This window comes from Channa argus, chromosome 5 (assembly GCF_033026475.1).
Source record: "Channa argus isolate prfri chromosome 5, Channa argus male v1.0, whole genome shotgun sequence".
NCBI lineage: Eukaryota > Metazoa > Chordata > Actinopteri > Anabantiformes > Channidae > Channa > Channa argus.
Genome location: NC_090201.1, coordinates 21,857,483 through 21,877,209, shown reverse-complemented (window position 1 = coordinate 21,877,209; position 19,727 = coordinate 21,857,483). Strand labels below are relative to the sequence as shown.

Genomic DNA, 19,727 nt, shown 5'->3' with positions numbered 1-19,727 from the left:
CAACCCCGCTTTATTTCTAGGCATTCAAGGAGCCCGTGAACCCTAACATGGCTTATTCAGACATACATTCAGTAGCATTCAGCAAAAATACATACGCTTTGCAGCCGGTGCATTCTGGTTTTCACTCAGTTTTATTATCAAAAATGACACAGAGCACAAACACACATACACAATATAATTATGGTTCCTCTTTGAACATGCTACTATTTACATTATCTCATAAATACATGCTGTAGCCTATGAACAAAATTAGTGTCATGCATAATGTTAACAATAGAACTGCTGTGGACAGACGAATTGTTTACCACTACTAGCTTTTGTTTGTAATTGCACAAATTCGGAGAAATGATTGAAGTATGCTGAGCTTGCAGTCCTTAATCTGCATTTCTCTTTCATACACTTTGTGGCATAATCATAATCTATAGGTCGGAGTTTAACAGCCTGTACCCTCACAGTTCAAGTACCCTTTTATTGACATTTGTTGTTTTATTGATCTAAAACTAGATGTTATTCAACAATTGTTCTATGGAGGCACATATTGTTGTAACAATTGTTGATACAAAATATTAGGATTCTGGTCCTGTCATCAGGTTAGACATAATTTTCAGTCACACAATGCCCAGTTTGCATAGGAGATGAAGAAATGACTAATGAAAATAGTCCTGTGCAGGCAGTTGACTGTAGCAGATATTTGATTGATATTTGTGATAATACATATTTTAAATATTGCCATTACACGTAATTGAAATATTGTTTATTTTACCCCTGGACACCAATCTTGGGATTTATTCATTTTCTTTTTATTAAATCAAAAGTTCTTTTACTATTAAAAAATTCAGTAGTACCCCAGGGGGAAGCAGAAGTAGACGACTGATAATTGTATTCAGAAGCAGTTGCTTACAATTGGCAGCCTAAAGGGTTTTTGATGTGTAAATGAACTTAACTAACTCAAGTTTCAAATCCAAAAGTGACTTGTAAATGCACCATTTGGATAAAGGTGAATTTTCCGTTTGAATTTTTGTACCATAAATACCATAAATGCAGAAAACGATCAGGAATTCTAACCTCATCTACTCCAAATAAATTATATTAATGCGACAAATTCATTTATTAAATGTCAGTTTGTTTTATTTCACATTAAGGTGTTCAGTTGCTCGAAAGACTCAAATGCTTATGGCCATTTTTGCCTCCATACCTCCGCACATCACGCTAACACAGCAGATCTCTGATGAAGTCATAACACCACCAATGTTGCAGCACTTTGGCTCCAGGTTTTCAAAGCTTGTGGCTGGTGAGTGAGCAATCCAAACAACATGAAAATACTGCGAAGCATGATACACGCTCAATTCTGCAGCTCTATTTGGTTCAAGCAAATGGTCCTGGATATGTTTTTTGTATTATATGTCTGACGTAGCATTAGCCGTGTTGAGATTTTACAAACCTGCATTTAGTACTTGAATTACACTCTCTTAAAAAGTGCAACTACATCTTACGTTTTAAATTCAGTTCTCCATAAAAATGTCTGGTCTTTGACAGACCCCCACCCCCCCAAGTTGTTTCAGAAGAAACTATTGAAGCGAATTTGCGTATGCTGGATAAACTACAAAATTACTCCAAAACCCCCCAAAAAAACACAAATAGTCAGGTTACTGAAAATCCAAACAAAAGGAGCTAAATGGCAGTGTTTTAAAGCAACAGCAGAATTCACAAGTACAATTGTCATAATAGTTTTGAACAGCACTGGTTATCTTTCGAGTAGCCCGACCGTGTCCATGGACAAGTAAGGTTTTACATCCAAGTCGTCAACACAGCTCAAGACAGATTTAAGATGGCACATTCACAGTGTCCCTGACCACTTTTATGTAAAAAGCCTCTTTCTATAATAAACAATGAAGCCTATGTATTTCTCCAAGTGTCATATCAGGAAAGGCACCCTTGTATTCATGACCTATTCACATCTTAGATCTGTCTGAAGACACAGAGATGTTGGTTGAACCTAAATGCATAGATAGCGCCTTCATGGCAACACAAAACAAGCAACAAAGCTCAGATATATGTGTCATCCCTGCCATACTGTACAGTACAGCTGTGTATAGCGCCTTCTCAAAAAATGTGAGCGGAATAAATGGTGATCGATTTCTCTTTTGGAAATACACCGCAACATGAATTGCTGCATTTTTTGGCCTTATTCATTCTCAATTTAATATTTTTGCTATAATGTCTCTACTGTATGCAGGAAGTAACCCAATACTATTTTCTATTGTTAAGTCATAGCACACTGATTAGCAAGATACAATACTGGGTGTGATGTATGCAGAGCAGTGGGAGGTAAGTAAAGCATGCTCTATAAACTAAACTAAAGCTTTTTTTTTCCAGCACTGTCTTCACCAAGACTTTCATTCAGTGTCAGCACCCTATGAATCAGTTTGTGAGTTTCTTCAAACGAAAGGAACTCAATGCCACACTTCTCAGCATACACTAACATGTGAAATGTGATGCTCAAAAGTTCAAGAGTTTTTTTCCGACTTAACCATAAATGTGCAGATATTCTAAGATGTCTCTTTTTTGCTGAGCAGGTTTCATGACAAATAGTCATGGGTTTCATGCAAAGTAGGGTCGGGGTTGGATTTCTGAGTTAGTGCATGAGCTGGTTGGTGGAGCGTGTTACTTCTTTGCAGCCAAAGCTGCCAGCTGACCATCAATATCCTCCTCTGGCTGCAATGGATGCCACTGGGCAATGGGTCGACGTGGATTGGCCAACATGTCAGACCAGTGTTTCAGACCTAAGCCAGTCGCCTTGCTGCCCACGAAGATCTTTCCGATGGCATCGTTCTTACCGATCTTGTCATAATCAAACACTGTGACTACCACCAAGATTTTCTACGAAGGAAACAAAATAGAATTTGTGATTTCTGTTTTTTTAGATTGTCAAAACATGTGAGTACAGACTGAATTAAACATTGACTTGTACTGTACCTGCATCTGTTCCAGGGGGATTTCAAAACTGAAAGATTCATTATAATATGGATTTAGGGTGTTCTTCTTCACTGTAGTCTTCTTTTTCTTCAGACGTTTACCCCCCTGTAGCAGCTGGATCTTTACATAGGGATCTGCAAAGGGCAGTGAGAAAATCAGCACAAGACATGAGGGGAGCTTTTTGCAATGCAGATTATGGATTTCTTAATGTTTATTCAATGCAATTCCTCCATGTTGATTTCATTATTGCATTCTGTCTTAATTTCTTCTCATCATCTATGCATTTAAATCATCGGAACTACAATTGTAAACTGCATTTTCTCAGTATAGTTGACAGGTAGATGACATGTATTTTTATGTGTGATGAAAAAAAAAATTCTTGGCAAAAACCTGCGGGACATACAAACTTCCATTTATCATCAAACCAAATAAAAATGTTACAATATAAAGTCTATTTCCAACTATATAAACTGTATAAAGTCTATTTCCAACTTTGCACTGATTTCTCTACCAGATAATCCACAGGCGTCCATCTTCTTTAGGTTCTTTGCCTCCAGGATGCAGACGGTGAGTTTTCCTGCTGTGGGGACGTAACGGAGGGAAATGCAGATGTCTCCAAGTTTCTCAGGCTGTGCAGTGAGAAACAACAACCACACATGTTTATCAGGCAATGCCAACAAGGTGCTTATTTTATAATGTGCTCCAGTGAATATCTTGAATTATGCTCTTATGCCGGTGTGGAGGTGTTTCAGTGCTCGTGGCAACATTATCAACATGCTTGCGTCGAATTGCTCAACTTTAATGGGATCCAGAAGAGATCTGAGAATTTTAGCTATATAGTTTTCACTGCAATGAAGAAGAAACATAGCACAGTTGTAGGCAGTTATAGGCGTAATTAATCGGTTTAAGAAATATCGCATCCTTAAACCTCATAAACACACCATGTTTTACAATTTCTGTAATAGTAGTACTCCAATAAATACTATCTAAAAACTTTCTTGTAGGTTTGGGGACAATCCCTATGCACAAGTGCATTTTATTGGACAATGTTCTTATTATATATTATACACATTTTGTGTTTTAGGCAGTAGGATGGTTTATGTTGTATCAACTCAAAATAAACTATTGATCCTACATTGCAAAGAAGCAACATGTCACCCAGTCCAGTGATGTGGGCTTTCTAGGTCTACAGGGAAAAAGTACAAGTGATATCAGACTTATAGATACATAACAGGATTAATAATTTTTTTAGTCTTGGACCTCATAGGTTTGGCTCAAAGAAAACAAGTAGAACTTTTAGAATATCACCAGACATATCATTTAAAAATGTAATTTTAATGGCTTTTTGTCATAACAGCACCTCCTCTTGATCAGCACTCTCCAGGTCTTTCCACTCCTCAATTGGTCGTCCAAGGTCAATGGTGTTCATGGGAATCTTCACCTCTCCGATGACGTCATGTTTGGAAAATCGGTCGTAGTCATAAACAGACATGACCAGGGTTTTCCCACCGAGCTCTTCATAGGGCACCTGAGCAACAAACACACAGTTGCGTTGTTTTATAACTTGACATCTTTTAGCATTATTGATTATATGAATAATAAAATAAATAAAATTGTCAAATTAATTTCAAAGGTACAGTAAAAGAATAATGAAGAAATTAGTTTTGAGAGGCTGAATGACTGTTAGATTTAAAATGTTCAAAAAGAGTTTCATCAGGTGAATTTGCTGCTTCTGCTTTGAGCCAGTTCAATGGGAGAGGAACATCCTTGGGAATCAGTAAATGATCCAAAAGCTTTTATTTAGTCCTAAGTGACGCACAGCACCACAGGAGGAATAGTTGCTTTCTTTGGTGTTTAATAAAAAACAATTGAATTCCTGCAGCTCTCAGATTTCCTCATAAACCTTGCACGACAACATTCATTACCATAAATTAAACCTCCAGAGTAAAAGAACTGTAAATATACTACACACATTAGAGATTATTAACAATTATTAAATTGTGTAAGTGAGCGAAAGAACTAAACTTCTGTGCTGTTTTCAACTGATTAAGAAAATTGCAAGATCTGAGAAAAGTTGTCCTGTCATTAACAGGAAATTTATTTTAAATAACTCACATTTATTTAATTTATTTCTCCTCTAAACCATGAAGAAAAAGGTTAAAATGCTCCTGCTGACTGACACTACCATCCCCTGAAGACACCCCCCCTGGGTAAGAAGAGTCAGTGTTGTTCTGTAAAATAAATTAAATAATAATTGGAATATTTTTTCTACTGCATTTTGCAGGCATGTATTGTAGAGGTTCCAGAAAGGATCACGGCCACTTGTAAAGTCTCTGCGGGCCTTATTAGCCAGAACAGGGAAGAGCAGCATGTACTGTAGGCTGCAAGGCCAGTGAGTATACACACCCTGAGACACAGTCAGTCCTGTTACACTGTGTGAGGGACACACAGGCAGGTCATTAGGGTGGTGTCTCACTGTCACCCATTAACGATTACACTATGTCTGTCTCTTTGTGTCTGGTTCCAGAAACTTACCTTAAATACAAACGTCTCATTGAAGACAGGGTTCAGTGTTTTCTTGTGCACTTTGGTGTCATACTTTTTCTTCTTGTCCGGCAGCAGCAGGACTTTAACGTAAGGATCCGAGGTTCCACCTGAGTCCATGGACATGAGGTCTGCGGCTTGAAGGATGCCAACCGTAAGCTGTGTGCAGAGGAGAAGGCAGGATGTGGAGGAAGACAGAAATGTTTCAGGCGAAAATCTGTAGCATACACGATTTTTCATTTGTGTCAGGGTCACTGCCTCACTTGGTTATATAACATCATCTGACAATTTAAGCCCTGCAATCTATCACAACAAACTTCTTGCCTGGCTGGAGACATATTGAATGTCAGAGGGGTTTCTTCAATGTCGCACAATCGTCACAGCTTGGTAAATGCTAAAATAAATAAGTTAAAACCTTATTTTGTAGAATATATACATTTTTCAGCTATTTCTACTTCATGTGGACACATTTCATGTCCAACCTAAATCGCAGTATGTGCTATGTGCTATTTTTTGAAGACTTGCTATTTTGTTGGGCCTCACTTTAGTACCTGAAGCATCATTAATCCATGTGTTATGCTGCCACTTTGCCCATATGTTCCTGAAAGCATCACAGTAATGATGATAAAGTTTGACAAATGTTTGACAGATGTGCTCTTCTTTTCCCTAAGCCTGACTCATTCCTTTCATGCAGTACTTTCTTCATTTTGTGGTTGTCTCTGTGAAAAGGATCCTACTCTTGGTCTACTGAGGTTTTACAAAACAGCTGTCTGTATATCTGAGAAGATTAGGTCTTCAAGGAATAGTTTGAAATTTCAGGAATTTCTTGTATTTGCTTTTATTGCTGAAAGGTAGATGAGAAGATCAATGCCACTCTGTGGATGTGTCTGTTAAATGAAAGGCTAAAGCCAGAAGCCCCTTATCTAAAATAAGTTTAAGGACCAAATCTGCCCACCAGCACTTTTAAAACTTCAATCTGAGTATAAATTAAGCAATTAGTGAATGTTATCTGTTTTAGAGGTGTTGACAGATTTTGTTACCTTTGGACTGAGCCGGTTTGATTCCTCTTCCGGTCTTATGCTAAGCTAAGCTTCTGTACAGACAAGATTGTTTTTGCGCCGTATGTAACTCATGGCAAGCAAGGGAATTTTTATTATGTGCAATGTGTTATGACGCTAAATTCTTAATTAAAAATCTGAATTTGCATTCCAAAAGTCTCTTGTTACATTAACAAACCAATAAATTTTCTCCATAGCTTTAAAACATTCGCAGTACATTGCCGCACATTCAGAAGTTGGAACCACAGACCTTTGTGTTCTCAAAGTCATAATCTATAGAGTATTGCAGCTTCCCCAGCTTCTCCTTCTCTTTCTCCTCTTCCTCTTTCTCCTCCTCTGTCAGCCCAGTTTCTCCCTCATCATCATCGTCGTCCTGGTGTTTCTGTGGAGCGAAGAGAACAAAATGAGACACAGTGTAAAGAAATCAGAGCCTGAGGAATCAGAATACAGGGATCCCCACGACAGCTAGCATGCCACAGACACTGGAGCTCCAGGGGTTTTTACAATGCTTACCTGCGCAGCACCTGATGATAATAACCATGATGTTTTAATTTACAAGGGGAGAAATCGTGATTGGTAACACATACACCAATTGCATGTTTATGCTGCTTAACAGTTCTGCACACCTCATCTTCAGTGTCTCTGGATCACTGGGCAATTCCTTTGACATGCTTGAGTAGTACAGTGACAGCCAGAGACAGTGGAGGCATTGCATGCTAGTTGCACTAAAAGGGGTGGTAATTGCAACAGTTTTACGATGAAATTAGATATTTGCATAGTTCTCTTGTTTGTCCAAGGGCTTGTTTTCTCCAAATGAATGGACAAATGGGTGGTAATAAAGAAGACCCCTAAGGAACTAGCTCACAAAAGCAAATGCCAAAGCATATCAAATAATGAAAGGCAAATACAACATAATATTCAGGGTAAGGAGATGGTTTTTGAATAACCTTCTTAGACTTGTAGCTAGATTGAAAGCCAACATGCCAACGTTTCGTATTCTAGTAATAAAATTCCAAACTTTTTTTAATCCGCATGCCTTATTTCACCTTTAAATGAATGTGGCGCCAAAGAATGCCTCTCGTTTCCGCTCACCATTATTACAATAAATGGTTCAGGATTAAAGGGCACGGCCAGCTATTTGAATAATGCAAAATCTTTTTTTGTCAGTGTTATTACTGCAGTAAAAATAAAGGCTCATTGCCAAGGTGACCTCGAGTGGGAAATATTTCAGCCTTTTGTTTTTCAGGCCATCCACTATGTTCACATTCTACCTCCTCCTTGAGTATTACAGCAAAATGGACATTATTCGGCTTGTCATGCAGTCGTACCATCACCGTGTCCATGTCTCCCAAACAACCAACCATGCCCTTTATCACATGCATAGATTAATAGTGTTAAAAGTGTCTTGTCCAATCTCCTTGTCCAATACTTTCCATATTGGTGTGAGTTACAATTACATTGTCCCAGAAGCAATGCGTTACATGGTTAGACTCTCCTCTCTGGGGTTTAGGGACCACACCATAGCTTTCCTCTGTTACATTCTCAAGCTGTCATAACCCAAAAAATTTGGGCGAGACTAAAAAGAAAAATGAAAAGAAATAGCACAGGAAGCTACGACTTTCATTCCATGAAACCCCCCCACCCCAAGGGCCAGAGATCATCAACGTGAGCTGTCCACCTACCGTAGAGCGGGAGTCCACCACAGTCAAGAAAAACGAGGCACACACAAGACAGACACAAAGTGGGGAAAAAAGGAGGAGAGCAAAGAGAGGAAGAGATTCAACTCACAAGACACCAAACGCGCTGCAAAAATAGAGGCAGTCCACACCACCACCATCACAATTATGGTGAGAAATGACACACTTGATTTCGGCTGGGAAACAATAAATTCACATTGTGGACAGAAATTGATTGCTTTAATTAACTGTCACTGCAGCGCCGGGCGATCTTTGCTGATGTCAGATGATTAGTTCTCAAGTTAATCATTAGCTAACATTTATCCTCTGATTTAATGTACTTTACATCCAAGTATTTCTGTAGGCTGTGTGCCTTCATCCATATCCTTTGATTTAAAGTGCAGCTTTTTGTGCTCGGTACTCAAAACAAAGCCCACAAAACTCATTATTCATTGCCACCTCGTAACAAAGTGTGTCATTTTTCTCCCCAGCCCACAGTGGAATACGTCACACATTTAAACAACCATAACCACAACATCAAATAAATGGAGGAGGAGAAAAGAGCTCTCTTTGTGTCCTCTACGGCCTGGGCTTAAAGTGCTGCTGGTAAAAGATCAAATTACGTTAGCTAGAGATGTATTTATAGTAAATAAATTAAAAGTCAGCAATAAATGTCATAAGTAATAATAAATACTTGAATAAACTACTCAACGGTGGTGTAGTGGGTGAAAATCATCAAATCACTACCCAAAACATCCAGTTTCCCTGGCTTTTTATCATGTAGGAAGCACGAGGCATCATACCTCACCACCCTGCATGTTCTTCATGTTGAAACCGTCCTTTCCCTTCTTCCCTTTCTTGTTCTTCTTCTTTTTGCAGCAGCATTTTTTGATTATACAGAAGCAGCAGGTGAGGACGAGCAACGCAGCCACCACAGCGATGGCTATCAGAGCCCACGGAGGCACTGTCAGTTTTAGAACAACAGAGCGAGGATTGAGACTGAATGGTAACTTCTTGTCTAATAAACAGCATTTTGAAAACAGGACAATGCATCGCCAGACTACTTACATGGGATTTTGTCAATTTCATTCAAAAATTTGCTCTTGATTTCTTCAAACATGTCCTTTTTGCTGATCTCTGTGTTGTTGGAGCTGGAGATGTCTGGCACAGAGGTGGAAATGGCAGCGGGACTTGGGGCCATGGTCACGGTGGTGGCACCAGTCGGCTCGGGGGCTGCCACGGCCTGTGGCCTTCTGAACAGATTGAACTTCATTGTCAAAGACTAGGCGCAGCGTCCCTGAAACACATGGAGATCAGACAGTAGATAACATAAACATATGGAACAAAATGCAAAAGAGTATCATCCTAAAAAAATCTGTTCCATAAATTCAGTGAAGTCGGCTGTGAGATAAACATGTCTGACCAACGTGGTCCATTAGAAAAACACTAAACTGTTGTTTATACCGTGATTAGAAGGCTGCAAGATCATTGGATCCGTGATTCATACTGTTAGTGTTAACAGGTTTTTTATTTTAGAAGATGATTATTCCTTAAAATTCAGCAACTGTGCATGATAGTGATGCAGATCATGTGTTGTGCTTTAAAGCTCCTGAAAAGTTTCTAAATGTAAAATTCTCAATTCTTTCTTTCTTAATACAGTTGCTACTTTAATGAACGGCTAATGGATAAGGAACACGTCATTTGTTTGAGAGATCAAGAGCTGCTGGAGCCACTCAGCCTGTGAAAGATGGAATCAAGTATGAGCATTGTTGGTGAAGCGTTAAACAGAAACCAGCTATGTGAATGAGCAATAATACGCAAGAAATTTGCTATAAAAACAGGAAAGTTGAGGCTAAACATCTATTATGTGAGTTTACTGTCTGTGTGAAGGATGAAAAGAAACTGAGGTGAATACCCCTCCGTTCCTAAATACAGAACTGAATAACCCCAAAGATGAAACATGTATAAAGCTAATAACATTTTTACAATTTTGTTTTTTCTTTTGTTTGCCAGTTGTGCGAGTGTCTATTTTTGTGAATGTTTTTACAAACATTTGTCTGCTTGTGTTTAAGTCATAGTCCTGTTTCTGCCATCATAAGTGCATCGTGGGATACACAGTATTTCCCCCCCAAACAAAAAAAAGGCGAGAGTGAGTTTGTTAGCAATGTTTAATATGAAACAAATGGAAAAACATCTGAAACATCTGAAATAAGATGATTTCGTCTAATCCAATATTCTTTTTATTTATATTTTTTTCAAGCAACAATCAGTTTTTGATTGAACAGGTATTTGATTGTAAATTGAATACTTTTGGGTCTTGGACTCATTCTTAAAAGGTCACCTTGGGCTTTAGGAAACTAACGATACACAGTTTATAACTAATAGCTCACAGCTGTCTGTCGTTTAATAGAGAAACAATTTATCCATTAATGGAGAAAAAAAAGGACACTATTTGTGCTTCTCGAGTGGAATCAACTAAACACTTATGCTAAAATTAGATAATAAGGCTGCCATCTAAATCAGTCTCACACAAAATGAGAGATTAATAAAAGGTGTCTCCTCACAATGCTCTGAAAATTGAATCCACCACAAACAGCTGACAAGATCAATTTATCTTCCAGCCTCAAGTGAACATTATATTATATATTCTCAATTCACTCTTTACCTGAGTAACACCAGCATCCTATTCACGTTTACTGCTGAACATAAAAAGTGCTGATGCTCAGGCCAAAATGAGGAAAAAAAAACAAAACAAAAAAAAACAGAAGAATGCTTCATATAAGTGGAAGAATGAAAAAAATGTAGCAGAAATTAATTTTGGAATAAATGAGAATCAATGAATGACAGTTTTCTTTCTTTTATTTAGTGTTAATTGAGTTATTTTATATCTGTTAGCAAATATATTTTTATTTTATTCCTGGAAAATGCCAATCTCAGTAGGGAACATATAGACGCAGCCTTTATGCTTTCTTCCCCCACACGGTCATACATTAGGAATAACTGGCAACTTAACAAACCCTGTTCATTTGTTCTGCAGCTATAGCATCTCCATGTGTATTTGTTTTTGCTTAAGAGTGAAGAATCCGAAGGTGAAGACTGTTTTGATGGTCATTAAAATTTATATATTTGCAAGTGAGCAGAGTGAGAATTATATGAGCGTAATATTTTATATTGTTTGGTCGCTTTCTATCAGTGCAATGGTGGTTAAGCAGGTACTATATGCAATATAAAACAACAAAATGAAACACTAAAGAAATGAAAAACTCAGCAGGAATAAAAGATAAAACAAATTGTGTGTGTGTGTCAGAGTGTGCATGCAGGAGAGTGTGTGTCTGGGTGTGTGTATCATTACAGTGCTCAGATGTTCAAGACTATCTGGAGGATTTTTGATTTATCTCCAGCTAAAAGCACTAAAAGAAAATGATCTGTCTCAGTTTAAAAGACAGACAATTTATATCCAGTGTTTAAACCAGCACGAACAGCGACCGAGTGCGGGGTTTTGGAGATGCAATGAGATAAGTTTTTGTCCAATTAGAGTGATAGACAGTGATTCTTTGGCTGTAGAGACATTTTAATTTAACAGCCACAGCCAATGTGAAGATTTCTGTATCATTTCATGGAAGTGAAACCAGCAGACTTCTCTGTCAGCATCTGGCAAACACTGTCACATTGTAACCTCATCTTCATTGACTCGCAGACCACAAATCAATAAGTATTTAATTCCTACAGGTGTATTTTAGCGTAAACCTAAATCCTTTTTTTCATCTCGGTCGTCGGGGTTTGTGGTCAAATGCACACCAACCACATAGAGTACAGTTGAGGCCCGTGTGCTGTGTGCCAGCAGATCATTGTTGCTAAGCAATCCTCATAGAGTCTATCTGCTATCCAGTATTGCCCACAACCTGCCTATAGCTGAGGTGACCCACCAATCAAATAACCAATTGGCTCACAGCCAGTCTCAAATATTGCCTGAGTGGTAGCATGATGTGAATGCCAACTGTTACCACTCAGCTCTGATACAGAATGGTTATTATTAAAGTTTTAGCTGCATCAGGGGTCCCTCGCCCCCCACCCCCCACAAAAACAGTCACTTTAGGTCTGTATTAAAAAGGAATCCTCACCTTTGATCACCTCTGATGAAACAACAGCGATAACAAACATACCTGTGAAGAAAACTGCTGCTTTCCCAATCGCAGCCACAACTCAGTAATCCAACTTCCATAAGTTAGCATATGCTCTCTGTTGGTATTCAGAGGAGCATTCGTGAAGATGGAAGATGAAAACAAATACCACAACATGTCCATATCCCCCCCCACCCTTATTGTTTCAGCCCAGTGTTTACGTCTGTGCCATTAGCACTCAGAGCTGTCAGAGTGATGCTGGTCAGTGATGAGCTGCAGAAATCAAAGCCTGATAAGCACTGACACATCCTCATTCACAAGGATTTTCAGGTGCAGAGAAAACGGTCAGAGAACAAGAGTTTATTGTCACTCACTTAGTTGGAAAATGCAGAAAAGGTCCTCTAGCCATGTTCTAGTTCCAGTATATTTGGATTAAATTTATGTCACATACGTGCACCTTAATTTGAAAGATCTCCAAAGCAAAACTCACCAGTCAGATGCAGTATTCCCTTTCACGAGTCGGCCCATCCAATATCTATTACTGTTTGGGCTACAGTTCCTCAGAGCTGTGGTAACAGTCTGATCTCTCCCATAAGCGGAGACTGCAGTCTCCTCTCACTTCTCTCCACTGCAGCACTACACCCCTCCTCCTCCTCCTCCTCTTCCAATGCACACCATCTCCCCCGTTTTCCACCCTCCCGTCACACACCTCCCTATTCCCTCTCTGTCTCTTCCTCAGTGTACTCATGCACGCAGCCTCTTTACCTCTTTCTCTCCATTTCTCCCTCTCACCCCAAACCTCATTTGTGATGCTGCTCACACAGCTGATTGCAGCACGCCACTCTTTGGTCTAGTATTGGAGGAGAGTTGTGAAAGATCCAAACACACAGGCACTGGGATGGGGTGGGGGGTCTGTTTGGATAGAAACACAGTTTGCACAGATCAGAGGTGCATTAGGTAGAGGTAGCTCAGATAAAGGGTCAGATCATTTTACCACATCAACTCCACAAATGGTATTACACTGAGCTCATACAATTAATTGGATCCCAACAATTGATCTCAGTAGTATGATATAATCCTCTGGAGGGATCCTTGCTTGTTAAACCCATTCCAATGAACAATTGAAACCAAGGCTGATTAGGTCACCTTGTCTGCCTTCCGCTGATCCCTCAAGAGACTCGTCAGAGATGGAAGAGAGCAGATTGCAACGAATCTTCTCTAATTACAATACGAACAAAAGTGCTGCCTGCAGTTTCAATCTAAACTGTTCCCTCATGAAACAGCAAAATCAATGGGAATGCAGAGATATGCAGACTCGGCTTGAATACAAAAACCGGGGTACAACGTTTAAGCCTTGTTTTCATCCTGTATGATGAACTGGTTTCAGATCAACAATGCATCCCAATGTCCCTCACGTGGTCACTTCTGTATAATGGCTGAGCCTTTTTCAAAACCAGCATTCAGTCTTTTCCTCGGCTTTCTCCTGAAAGCCTTTTCCCCTCTTGGCTCCTTGGGGACATACCCTTTCTGTGCACTCATGTTCAGCTAGCAGCTGTCAGGAGCTGGTGTGAGGTGGCCTCTCTCTCTTGAAGTTGCAGTGTAATAGGCTGCTTCTGCCAGACGGGGGCAGGGAAGCAGCATTTGTGCATCACATTACGTTTTTTTTATTTTTTATTTTTTATTTTTTCCCCACCAACCAACTGCAAAGTTATGCCTTGGGATATTTGTCTTCAATGTTTTCCCCAAATGTGTGTTCATCTACTGAAATGCATATAGCAGTTATAAAAGAAGTGCACTCTACTCGTTCCTATGAAGCGGTAGCAAAAGGTCAGCAAAGATTCTCAATCCTCCAGGTGAGATGATCAGGGACTTGAGTCATGGCAACCAGACGTCTTTCTTGGGAGTTCAAGATGTTTTGCAAAAGGTAAAGAGAAAACTTGGACCTAATTTGAACTTTTGTGAAATATGCTTCCCTGCAGATGGTTTTATAGCAGCTCTTTAACTCCACTTGGGGAGGGGGGGGGTGGGGGGGGGGGGGGGGGGTGGGGGTGGGGGGAGCATTCCTCACTATACTTAACTGTGCTACAAACTGTACACAATGCATCCATGGATGCACAGGTCATTTAAATTTACTTTTTTTAAAACATTTCCCATTGGGATGAATAAAGTATCTATCCAGAAAATGTAAAGTTACACCCAAGATCACACCCAAGAAAAGGTTTGGAATGATTTGGTTTCATAATTTTAACAGCCATAACGATTATTAGCTAAGCTAATAGTGAATATAACAAAATTAATAATTCAATACTACAAATATTTTAATGGATATAAAATGTATTCTTAAAAAACATCACTTATTGATTTACAATACATACAATTGCCTGCAGAAGTGATCAAAATCTGGCATTTCTTTTCAGAAGCACCAGAGAAAGCCCAACTCGTCAACAAAAAGGCCGCATCACACAGGCAAACAGCGTGACGTACATTATCTGTGAGAAGGCTGATGCTCATGTGACGCTCACGTCTGTTCAGAACAAAGCTGGAGACAGGAAATGGTTACTCAGCTTAACTGGAAATGAGGACAACCATCCAACTCAACGCTGTCAACCATCACATCTAAAACTCACAAACATGTTGAATTTGTTAGAGTAGTTGCATCTACCTCCGGTTTCTGTGATAAGTGACTGTGATTGTCCATAAAACCTTTTTACACTGCAGTTTTTGAACAAATTAAAAAATGAGATGTGCAGTAACATTTTTAATAATGAGCTTTAGATGCTCTGGTAGGTGGATTCTGTTAACCTTGGACAGAACCAGAGTAGCTGTTTCAGTCTTTTTACTAACCTAAGCTCACCATCCACCTGCTGCTTTTCATTTTGACAGTAAAGATGTGATTTCAATCATTTCCAATCATTTCAATCAACTAGGTCCACTGAACATAGCTTTGCTGCCCCGTCAGGGGTCAGGGCAAATTAAAGAACAAGCTTCCAGCTCACTGGTCCATTGTGCTGTCATAATGGAAAGTTCCTAGAGGCAGTAATTATAAAGTACAGTGCCATTTAATGTTAAGTATACAGCAGCACTCAGTGAAAATCTATGTCACACTAAAGAGCCAACTTGGCAACAATATCCTCTTAATTCACTCAAAAGCAAACTTAGCTCACAGTGAACTCAGCCTTCTTTGTATAATAAATTACAATAGGAACAATTTGAGAAAATATAAATGGCAGAGAGCCAAACCAAGCCGCTCACTCTTCTATGGCTGAGAAAATGGATGAATAGTACTGTTGATCTGATATGTTACTCATTAATCTAAGTGAAATTAAATTTTACTTTGCTTTGCAGAAAATTAAGCAAAGCAGCATTAGGACTGATATTCCAACAAAAAAGAATAATGTTTTCTGTCAAACTAAATACACTTATCTTCAACATTCTTAATGAACTGGAGACAGGTGAAGAGCTTAAAAGATTCCAGAAAACCCTGCAGTGAGTTTCAGTATAGCCTCTCAGGAGCATTGTGTGGCTTATCTGGGAAATACGTTTGTTGTTAGCTAACGTGACAAATGCAGAAAAACCGACACAAATTTCAAACCAGTTACAGATGTAGCAGTAAGAAAGTAGGCTTAAAGCTTAAAAATGTAATGTAATGTGTCTTTGACCGTGTGCTTGTACTGTATGTGTGCCATGCTGTGATGACGAAGTACCAAGGAGGCTGTAGAGACACAGACAGCTGGAGAAAAAGAGAGGTACCTGGACTAAAAAACAATCATGAGATCATACCGATGAACAAATCTGTGGTGCATGAAGAGCGAAAGAGGTGACATGACAGAGTGGATAGGATTAGATAAAAGTTATAGTTACGTAGGTCACTCCATCTGTAATACTGGGTCTGACAAGGTTCACATGGTGGGATTGTAACATGGAGTGTCAAAGAAAGAATTACCTAACGCAGGAAAAGAGTGTATCCACCGCCAATAAGCTCCACACAACAGAAGTGCATTGAGACCAATAGAAGATAGTCCAAAATCCGCCTGTGCAGGTAAGGCCTCCAGGGCCTGTAGATGACATTTCAGTTTGATGAATGCAACAAAGACATTTTTGTTTTTCTTCAACCAGCCTTATTCCTCAGACACCGAGGATGTTTTGAGACGAATGAGTCAAGAAGAGAGATGCTGGTTGTACATATCTGCAGTTAAAGGTTTCTTGTTTTTAATATAAAATTCATAAGTGTTTCCTTTAAAGTGTTTGTAGCCTCTTGTGTGTTTGTGTGTGATGGAGGCTCGGGTCAGTCGAGATTCAGAAAATACTCTCTCTTATACGGTAAAAGAATACTCGCAGCTTTATATTTTCCAGCCACCATTACAGCTCTTACAATAAGAAGAAATCGACCATTAACCAGTGTGACTGCGAGAAAAACAGGCGGTAGCAGGGAAAACATTGGAAAGTAGTGAGCAGCTGGACGAGTTCCTTCACTGAGCCTAAATCACAAACCTGTTCAGTTCGTTTGCAGTCTGTTGCAATGACATGGCTTAAGTTCCCTTCATTAAACCATAAAAATTACAATCACAATAAAATTTATATAGTCTTACTGTAGCACTGAAAGACACTGTTCAAGTTTTTAAGATCTTTGTCTTCTCTAATTTTTTTTAAATAACACTAATGACAGTGATAAAGGGGTCACACATAGTGAGCTGTACTGTTTGTTCATCTCTTTGCCCTCATAGTGTCATATGCTGCCACAGCAGGCAGCTGTTTATGGCCAAACTGTTCCTGACCCACTGCTACCTCTCAACATGCAATGACAAAAAGGCGCCACATATACTGACTGCTGGGAAAGAACAGTGCAGCATTTAGCAGGTAATGGGAATAATACGTCTCTCAGGAATAAAGACAAATCAACAGAAGAAAAAGAGAAGCAGCTGGACTCACGTTCATCGAGTTATTCTGTAGCTACTGGACAAGTCATTGCTGAATTTCAGCAGCCCTGAACTTTATCAAGATGTTTAATGCAAGAGAATGAAAAGGCCAATTCAGTAATTCAGAAGAATAATGACTAGCACCTAGATAACAAGATCACTACTACTTTTAATTGTTGTAACATTGCATTTTCTTTAACGGTTAAAGAAATACTACAGAAATCTGAAGATGATAATGATTTTTATTCTTTTGAACATCTTACCCAATGGAATCACTACGTGCACATGAACTAAACTGAGAAATCACTACTTTCCTTTCTGATTAAGCAGCGTTGGTGTCCGAGCAGAGTTTAGCACAAGGTCACAATACAGCTGCAGCAGCAGCCAGAACCGGATTGATTCACTTATGCCCCCAGTGCATTGTGGGATCCTCTAGCTCATCCAAGGCTCTCTCTCATTCCTTCAGAGCTTCTATGAATGAATAAATCTTTAGCTCGCTCCCTACGAGTCATCCTCTCAAATAACATTAAAAACAAAAAACATGAGTCAGGACTTAGGACTATGCTGCGCTGGGATGTCTATTAGAGCAACTTAGCCACAATTAAAGCCCCTGATAAGTAACGTATGAAAAGGACGGCTGGCACCACTGTGTTCTGGTGCTAAGTTGTGCTGGGACATTTTGATCAAGATGATTTGCGTCTTCTGAGGCAGCAGAGAGGATGTGGAAAAGACTGCACCCTCTCAGCTCCTGCAGGGAGTGCTGCAATGCAGGGGTGTAACAGAGAAATACGAAGCTGGAAGGCAGGTTGTCCAAAAGTCAGCTGCTCACACTCTTCCCCCACTTCCCGCCATGCTGACTTTCTGCTTTCGTCTTTCCTCTTACTTCTGTTTCTCTACTCTCTCTAGACTCTACCTATTGTACACACACACACACACACACACACACACACACACACACACACACACACACACACACACACACACACACACACACACACACACACACACACACACACACAGGACAATCATTACTGCAGTGTAGACAACAGTATACAGAAAGTACCGTATGGTTGTAGCTACTTTGTATGTCAGTTGCAGTATTTCAATGTTATGTCATGGAAGTAGCGAGTCAACAAGGTGAGTGTGTGTGTGTGTGTGTGTGTGTGTGTGTGTGTATGTGTGCGGGCATCCGTGTGTATGATTTTATACACTGAGTTACTTGCATGATTGTACTTCAGAAATTCAGTGTCAAAATGATCAGGCCAGTAAATGCATAACTGCTTAAAACTAGAATAAAACACTAAAAGAAAGCAAACAAAAACAGTCAGAGTTGCTAATATACGATTTTTACGGTAAATAGCTTTGGAGTATTTAGTTATTTTCATTTAGAAGCTGCTTCTCCACAACTGGAATAGATCTTTCTCACAGCAGAAACTGTGACTTAATGTAAAACTAATAACTGTGATCACGGCTCAGTTCCGTCGTAAGGCCCAGGTGTTCCCACTTATTAGACATTCGCTTTGGTTGTAGTTGGGAGGTTCTGTGCTGGGAATTAATAATCAACAATATTTTAACAAGAATGATGAAAAGTTTAATTTGTCCTGCCCTGTAAGGTGCAACAAACCTGACAGTAACGTGATGGAGATGTAAATCTACCGTTGCTCTGCTTGTGCACACAAACACAATCCTGAGATGGAGGTTCAAAGTGACACACAAGTGAGACATCTTCGACTAGATCACGGTGAATTGATTCCATCCACACATACTACAGTGTTGGTGCCATTCTGTTGCTCACTAAAGCACCAAATGTGTCAAGCCTTGCCTGAAAATGGTCCCCAGCAAATGCACCATTTACTTACTTTAAAAACTAAAGTACCCAGCAGTTTACTGGGTATTTTCAAAAACAATAAAAGGATACATGCATGTTATTTACATGTCCGCATTTTAACCTTGTATGTATTCAGTAAACAACAAATGGGCCTGGGGAAAGCCCTGGCAGCTAAATGGTTGCAGCACATCCTACATATCCCCAGGCAGGGGGGGTTTAACTCGGTCTTTTTTTTTTTATTTCACCTTTATTTAACCAGGAAATCCTACTGAGATCAGGAGTTTCTTTTCAATGGAGACCATGCAAAACTAAATAGATAAAAAAACACTAAGACTGAATGACAGCTATTCAAGCACAGAGACCTCTCGAGTAAAACACTGACATTTCTCTCTCACTGCAAAATCATAAACTAAAAACATTAGTATCGATTAAAGTGTTTTTTTAAGTCTATTCCATGACCATGGGGCACAATAGGAAAATAATGTTTTGCCAAAGTCTGTCCAAGCCCGAGGAACATTAGAAAGCAACCACTTAGACGCGCAGGTGATAACAACTAGAACTGACAGAAAGGGGGGTACTAAGGTATTCTGGGAGATTACCCCGCAAAG

General features: G+C 39.4%; 1 protein-coding gene across 4 annotated transcripts in view; it reads right to left on the bottom strand.

Annotated features, from left to right (window-relative positions):
* Nucleotides 1-112: 112 nt before the first annotated feature.
* Nucleotides 113-19,727, bottom strand: part of LOC137127701 (synaptotagmin-2) — a 33,294-nt gene continuing 13,679 nt past the window's right edge. For 2 of the 4 annotated variants that reach the window (XM_067505023.1, XM_067505021.1), the window contains 8 exons: nucleotides 9,323-9,551; nucleotides 9,058-9,218; nucleotides 6,829-6,960; nucleotides 5,512-5,679; nucleotides 4,337-4,504; nucleotides 3,488-3,605; nucleotides 2,977-3,110; nucleotides 113-2,880 (listed from right to left, as the gene is read on the bottom strand). In XM_067505023.1, coding sequence (XP_067361124.1) covers nucleotides 2,665-2,880; nucleotides 2,977-3,110; nucleotides 3,488-3,605; nucleotides 4,337-4,504; nucleotides 5,512-5,679; nucleotides 6,829-6,960; nucleotides 9,058-9,218; nucleotides 9,323-9,527 — 1,302 coding nt within the window. In that variant the 5' untranslated portion in view covers nucleotides 9,528-9,551 and the 3' untranslated portion in view covers nucleotides 113-2,664. Of the gene's footprint in view, nucleotides 2,881-2,976; nucleotides 3,111-3,487; nucleotides 3,606-4,336; nucleotides 4,505-5,511; nucleotides 5,680-6,828; nucleotides 6,961-9,057; nucleotides 9,219-9,322; nucleotides 9,552-12,865; nucleotides 13,023-19,727 lie in introns of those variants that run through there. The other 2 variants (XM_067505022.1, XM_067505024.1) reach the window with 2 other exon arrangements.